This window comes from Coffea arabica, chromosome 2e, assembly GCF_036785885.1.
Source record: "Coffea arabica cultivar ET-39 chromosome 2e, Coffea Arabica ET-39 HiFi, whole genome shotgun sequence".
In the NCBI taxonomy this organism is placed as follows: Eukaryota; Viridiplantae; Streptophyta; class Magnoliopsida; order Gentianales; family Rubiaceae; genus Coffea; species Coffea arabica.
In genome coordinates, this window is record NC_092313.1 from 71987549 (window position 1) to 71994154 (window position 6606).

At 37.4% G+C, this 6606-nt stretch overlaps 1 protein-coding gene and 1 long non-coding RNA gene across 2 annotated transcripts; one reads left to right on the forward strand and one right to left on the reverse strand.

The window, feature by feature from the left end:
- Nucleotides 1-1680: 1680 nt before the first annotated feature.
- On the forward strand, nt 1681-4315 carry LOC140037372 (uncharacterized). Its single transcript, XR_011841300.1, has 3 exons — nt 1681-1861; nt 3166-3234; nt 3997-4315. It is a non-coding gene; the product is annotated as an uncharacterized lncRNA (long non-coding RNA).
- An 87-nt stretch (nt 4316-4402) lies between these two features.
- Nucleotides 4403-6606, reverse strand: LOC113729450 (uncharacterized). The gene is made up of 6 exons (XM_072077873.1): nt 6469-6606; nt 5257-5380; nt 4917-5024; nt 4698-4785; nt 4521-4582; nt 4403-4417 (listed from the first exon to the last, which is right to left on the reverse strand). The coding sequence occupies exons 1-6, from the start codon at nt 6579-6581 to the stop codon at nt 4403-4405; spliced, it is 510 nt and encodes a 169-aa protein (XP_071933974.1). The 5' UTR covers nt 6582-6606.

The window sequence follows — 6606 nt, forward strand, 5'->3', positions numbered from 1 at the left end:
TGGAACGAATTGGGAAGTTGGAGACAAATGATAAAAGAAATCAAGGCGACAGAGACTTCTATTATGAAGGATCTTAACCAGATCAGCCGCAGCACATTTCATCAATTTTGCTTTTATTCCTTGTTGCTGTTTTGCTTGTTTTGCATGTACCATTGTGACGGACGTTTGAACTTATTTTTTGCAAATGCTTTTCTTGATGTTCTGGCATGTGGTGTGGACATTTTGTAACTCTCTGGCTACTCTGTTATAGCACACACTAGTGCTTTAACCCTCTTAAAGTTAAAGAAAGCTTATACAAGTTGTTGAACTAGTATTACCAAATGCAGATTACCGGTCAGCTGTAGCACATTTCTTCTGATGAAAAAAAGCAATTCCATGTTGAATGGGCACGGCTTTCGTTGATGAAAAAATGCGGTTCCATTTCTTCTGATGAAAAAAAGCGATTCCATGTTGAATGGGAAACAAATACATGGATATATGGTCAAGAATGAGACTAACCCTCAATGTTTAACTAGGTTACATTACTAGTCTTGCAGTTTTATGTGGATTTTGTGACTCACATGGATAACTTATTTGATATAGTTTGAGAATGCCCGTGATGCAGAAGATGCTATTAGGGGTCGAGATGGATATAACTTTGACGGCTGTAGATTGAGGGTTAGTCTTGCTTCTCCTAATTGAAGTACCGAGCAATATTTGAAGCCTAATATTTCAAAAGTACACCAAAACCACTTCAGACCAACAACATCTAAGCCCGCATGATACTGAGATGATGCAACACAAGAACCACAAATCTACTTAGCAGCTAATCATAAAGATAAAAAGCAGAAGATAGTAGAGCAAGCATGTGACACCCCAACTTTTAAGATGCTACTGTTTCACGGTTTCTTTAGTTCATTTTATTTTAAAACATTATTTTGTTTCAGGGAAGATACTAAAGTTATTTCTTTGGATTTGATTTAAAACCTTATTTTGCTTTAAAAGACTAGAAACCCTAAAATTTTAATCAAAAACCCTAGTTTACTTGTGACTATATTTAAATCCCTCATATTTGACTCAAAACCCTAATTTTATTCTATGGAATTGTAAAATTCATCACATTTTTCTTAAAATTCCTTTTATTTGGAAATTATTCTTTTATTATGGCCCTACTACTCAAGCACCCCATAATAAGTGCAAATGAACCTAGAAAGTAGGGTTTCACTTTTCGTTTTCAAGATTGGAGCAAATTAGGATTTTCGCGATTTTTCGCCGGATGATTTTTTTGGTACGGAGCAAGGATCAAATTTGGTGATTAAAAGTGACTTTTAAGTGAGAAATAATATGTGATTAGGAGCAATGATACAAGGGTAGCAAATAGGAAGTAAAAACCCTAGTACATGTGTTTTTAAGAAAAACGGCGCGAACCGACGGGTACCGTGCACTACCGATTGACCGCACCACTTGACCACCACTTTCTTACCACATGAGCTCATTAATACTTGAGCAAAATATCTCCTTATTTCCAGCTAACTTTGACCGAAATTGGTGGCCAAAAATGCAAGGGATAGTGAGAGAAATTTGCATGGCTTTGGTGGTGCCAAGTGTCACCACCCTATGGCTCTTTGCTTATTTTTTTCTTGCCTTTTATCCTTCATTTCAGCTTCATTTCCTTCATTTCTTTTCTGGTTTTGGCCAAGCTTAAGAGGGAGAGAGAGAGAGAGCAAAAGAAACAACTTCAATCCATCTTGAGTTTGAATCATTTGAGTGCAACCAAGAAAAACTAAACCGATTGATTGTTAGTTTGGAAGCTTGGGAAGCTAAGGGAACCAAAACTTTCAAGAAATGGTGGAGGATCACTCTTGCAAGGCTTTGACTTAAGGTATATTGGCTGATCACCCTTTTCTTCTCCATTAATCATAATCAAGTTGGTTGTTAAGCTTAGAATTGAGCTAGTGATACCTATTTTCAAGTGGTTGTGATGATTAGAGGATTGTATTTTGAGCTAGGGTTTTGATTTAGTTGCTTATAATTCTTGTGGGTTAGGTGTTATATGATGTATATATATAGTATATGATCTTGCAAAGGTGATGGTAGTGGTAGATTCAAGATAAATGTGAAGTTTGGCTTGAAATACCAAAAATTCCAGATTTCTGGAAAAATTTCACCTTGTTTTGTCCGGTTCTAGTTCGTATAGTTAGAGGCCGAATTAGGCTTGGCATAAAGCATAAAAGTTGTAGAGAATGGTATTTTATAGTTTCCTACAAAATTTCAACTCAATCGGAGCAACGTAGGACATGAAAAGACCAAAATACCCTCGCTGCTCTAGGTTAAATTCCAGTGTTCCGCGTGGACAGTTCAGACTTTTTGGCTGTGTTTATTCACTATAATCCGTTTGGATTTAGCCATTTTCCAAAACATGAAAGTTTTAGTACCCTGTCTTAGCTTTTCAATGCCACAAAGAACGCCTTAAATGGACCTTGGTAGACTGAGATATGGCCATTTGAATGCAGTACGATTGATTAGCCAAATAGTTGGAACCAGGTTATATGAATTGGAAATTTGATTAGGTTACACTGAAAATTAGCCTAAGTGCTCTTCATGAAAATTGTAGGTCTTCGTCTTAGCTTCGAAATGGTATAAGTTGCATTTCAATCCAATAAGCGTAACCTCGGACATGCCCGTTCCGCAAAAACCAGTCAAAACTGTTTTTTTGTAAACGTTGTTTCCGCACTTGATATTAGCTTAATTGTTGTTCTCGTATTGTTTTGGAGCCTATGGAATGGCTATTGAAATGGAATTGTGTTATGGATAACTTTGGGTTGGATTGAGTAAAATATTGAAGTCATAAATGGCTGGAAAATGGGTAAATACAAGGGGCATGCCGCCAAATTTTTACGAGAAAGATAAACTAGTCTTCGGAGTCTTAGTTTTATATTTTGCAAATTTAACTTGGATACACTGAAAAATGGATTGAGTTATCTTCATGGAAGTTGTAACCTTTTGTCTAAGGTTCGAGACACTATCTAGTACATTTTGATCTGATAACCCTAGCTCCCGTTATGGACAAGATCGTGTAACCGTTTTGATTATTTTGACCGTTTTCAACTGTATTCGATCGTTTCAGTTATAAATTGCTGTTGTATGGCCGTTTCATTCATGTGTGTATATAATCTGCCCATACAGATCTTGAGGCTTTTGACGGTAACGGTCAAGCTCCGTGAATTGTATCATTTTCGTGCCAAGTTGTATCAAGTGAGTAATTGGGTGGTTATTGATGTGAAATTGTTAAAGTGTTTTGTACATGTTAAATGGGTACATAGGCGAGGGTGTACTTTATCTCACTCGACCTAAGCCCATCCTTTGTTTTGATTTCCTATGTGAGAATACATGCTTTATGTTGAGTATCACCCTCTTGCTGTGTGCTGAGGAGGGGAATTACATGACTTGAGTATCACCCTTTTGCTGTGTGCTGATAGGGGTGATCTCGTGACTTGAATTAAACCCCATTTGCTGTGTGCTGTTTGGGGTAAGTATCTTGTTGTGCACTTGTTGAGAGATACCATCTATTGAGAGATCGGATATCTCAGGGCTTGGTTCCAACCCGGTTCCAAGGGTTAGACGAACTATTCGAGCCAGCCGGGGCTTGGTCGAAGATAGTTCCATGCTAAACTTGGGATTTAGTTTCTTGTTATAGCTTTGACGAAAGCTAAGTTATTTTATTTCGCTCGAGCTGCTGTGTGCTGTTGGCTGGCCAGTGGGGGTTGATAAGGTGAACGGGGAACGTTTAAGTGGAGTCTACGGACCATGAGTACTTGGTTGACGGAGTGTCAACAGGCGTTCAAGTTCGGGGAATTGAACTGGCTTTGGAGCCACCCGTATCCTACACTTGTGATGTTACTTTTCTGTTATTGATGTGAAATATCCTGATTTACTTGTTTAATTATGTGAGTTTTATTTTTCCCCCTGATTGCTCACTAAACATATAGCTTACCCCATTCCATTTGTTTTCCTTAGCAGGGGGCTGACGCGGGGGATCGCTCGGGAAGGTGTTTAGTGTTTCGATTTTAGATGAGTGAGCTTGTACTTGTTATAAGTTAACTGGCAAGATGTATATAGTTGTTGTGGTGGTTATAATTATTAACTTTTCTAGGGTTTACTTTCTGGTACTCGGGGTATGTATGATTTGATGTATATTTGAGATTTATATTGCAATTTGTTTGCGGTTTGTAGTGAGGGAGTGAGTCCCGGCGAGAGTTGGGCAGACGACTCGCCGAACCCTGGGGTACGCCCTAGGGGGAGGTGGGGCCGTCACAAAGCAAGCAAGAAAAATGAACAGAACATAAACTTTCTCTTGAAAATGCAATTACTGTCATCTTTTATCCTCATACTAGATGCAAAATGTCCTTATCTCCTTTATCATTTATGCTGCATCACCCTAGTAATGTATGACGTGAATCACGATATTTTGTTCCCGACAGGCCTCCCCCAAAAAACACACCAAAAAACAAAAGGAAAAAGGAAAAAGCTACACAACTTACTTTTTCCCTCAGCTGATTTTTCCTTTCAGTACTTTCTACCTCATTAACTGCTTCGCGCTCAGCTGAAGACAGACAAAACAAAAGCATGAAGCAAAGAACCAAATGAGAAAAACATATAGACAAGAACAACAGTTTGGTGTAGCAGAACATATCTTAAAGGAGAATTGCTAGTCATACCTTTCAAATCAGGTTTCCTTTCCACCTTTGTCCGGTTTAATCTATTAACTATCTCATTTATTCGTTTCTCCACTTTGACGGTACGAACCTAAAGCAGAACCAAGATCAGATATAGGTAAATTTTTCGTCCACCATCAACAGAGAATGGAACTTCATATCCTGAAGCATAAGGCACAATGAGAATCATACTCCAGCTATTTAAAAATAATATAGACTCACCATTTTTGAGTTGTGCAAACCAACTTGGCCAACGTCTATGGAGATAGTTTTTTTAAGATTATGCCATGGAGTATAAACAACATCAATATTGTTCACCTCATTTCCTGCCACATGACAATGTCAGGCTAATTATGAATGAATAAGAGATTAAGAAAAGGAGATATGTCCATATTTTCTCCCCATTCGATTAAATTTTTATACGTTACAAACTCTCATTTATTCCTCAAAAATCGGGGCAAAATAAATTTCACCAGCTTTTGAAGCTGAAGACTAATTCCATTAAACAAAAAGAGTTTCTCTTTGAAACAGCATATAACAGGAAAATAAGAATTTACCCTGCAATGGAATTTGCTTTGACTAATTGTGCACAATCTTCCAGTACACCTTCTGGTATATCATCAAATGTTTGGCCCTTGTGCAATCTCAGAAAGACATGGGCGGATGGCATTTTATCCACATGGAACCTGCAAGGCAACTTCGGGTTTTCAATAAGTGGCAAACAGGTATGAAAAACAATGCACTGAAACAAACGGCACATAACCTCCTTGCCCATCAAAAGACACATATATCCCTTGGGAAATCTATAGCATGACACCATGATTCACAGGTATAATAAAATTATGAAAGAAAAGGAAGTTCATGCACTTACTAGTTACACCTACCACCTAAGAACATATCAACTTACCTACAATTTCATGATTTCCTCAAACAAATGGCTATGTCATTCTAAAATTGTAACAGAATAATTGCTGATAGACACTGTCCTGAATGTGACATTGTTGAGAAACAAACAGCTTAAAGCATTAAAGTGGTTAAATACAGGACCAATACAATGGTTTCCTTCTTCACAAGTATTACTACTCATTTCTATCACTCATGTATGTCCACCTTGCCACCTCTAGCAGCTAAATTCAACAACTTCTACCAGAAGATGCTCCAATCTCAAAGAAAGTCACCAAAGGCTCTTTCTTTATCAGAACATGCCCAGTAAAGATTCTTTCTTTGTAAGCCAGAATTTCTCAAACTGAATCTAACAAGAATCTTTTTCTTCAGGTTTGCCTCTCAGCCATTAAATCGAACTTCTTTCTTTCACTATCCACCAATACTTTCTCAAACCACTAGACTGACAAGAGCCTCATGTATCAAGATGGCCTTCTTATAGTCTAGATGAACTTCTTTTGCATTTACATATCCTTCTTGAAGTACTAACAAGCACAGGTGCAATACCTCATAAATCTAACCAATCATTTAGTAAAAAATAATTTAAATTATTTTAAATTTAAGTCCGAGAATTCAAGAACAAAATTAAATAGCCACTAATCTAAATCAACATTTTTCAGGAGACGTACTTTTTCAAGGGATAACCAAAAACTCAACGGAGCACTAAAATTCTCAACTCAATACAATCTCAAAATACAAAATTAGATGCTAATAAACAACACGTAAAACATCAAGAAAACCATTTTACACTCCAAAATCCAAACAAAAATCTAAAATTTCACACAATGTATACACTACCTAAATTAGAAAAAAACTAGGGTTTGAGAATTACCAAACGTCTTCAGGGAAGCCGTATTTGATGAGCTCCTCGTTCTCGTAATTATCAAGGCCCATGAAGATGGTGTAATCTCCAGCCTCAGGTCTGGCTTTGAAGTAGTACACCATTTTTCTTCTTCTGCAACTAGAGAGA

What these genes read in the sequence shown, in the direction of transcription:
- LOC113729450 (XM_072077873.1), bottom strand. Translation starts at nt 6,581, where the DNA reads ATGGTGTACTACTTCAAAGCCAGACCTGAGGCTGGAGATTACACCATC. An exon ending in GTTTGCACAACTCAAAAATG is followed by an intron (nt 4,786 to 4,916) that starts GTGAGTCTATAT and finishes GTTCTGCTTTAG; the next exon opens with GTTCGTACCGTCAAAGTGGA. An exon ending in AAGGAAACCTGATTTGAAAG is followed by an intron (nt 4,583 to 4,697) that starts GTATGACTAGCA and finishes GTCTGTCTTCAG; the next exon opens with CTGAGCGCGAAGCAGTTAAT.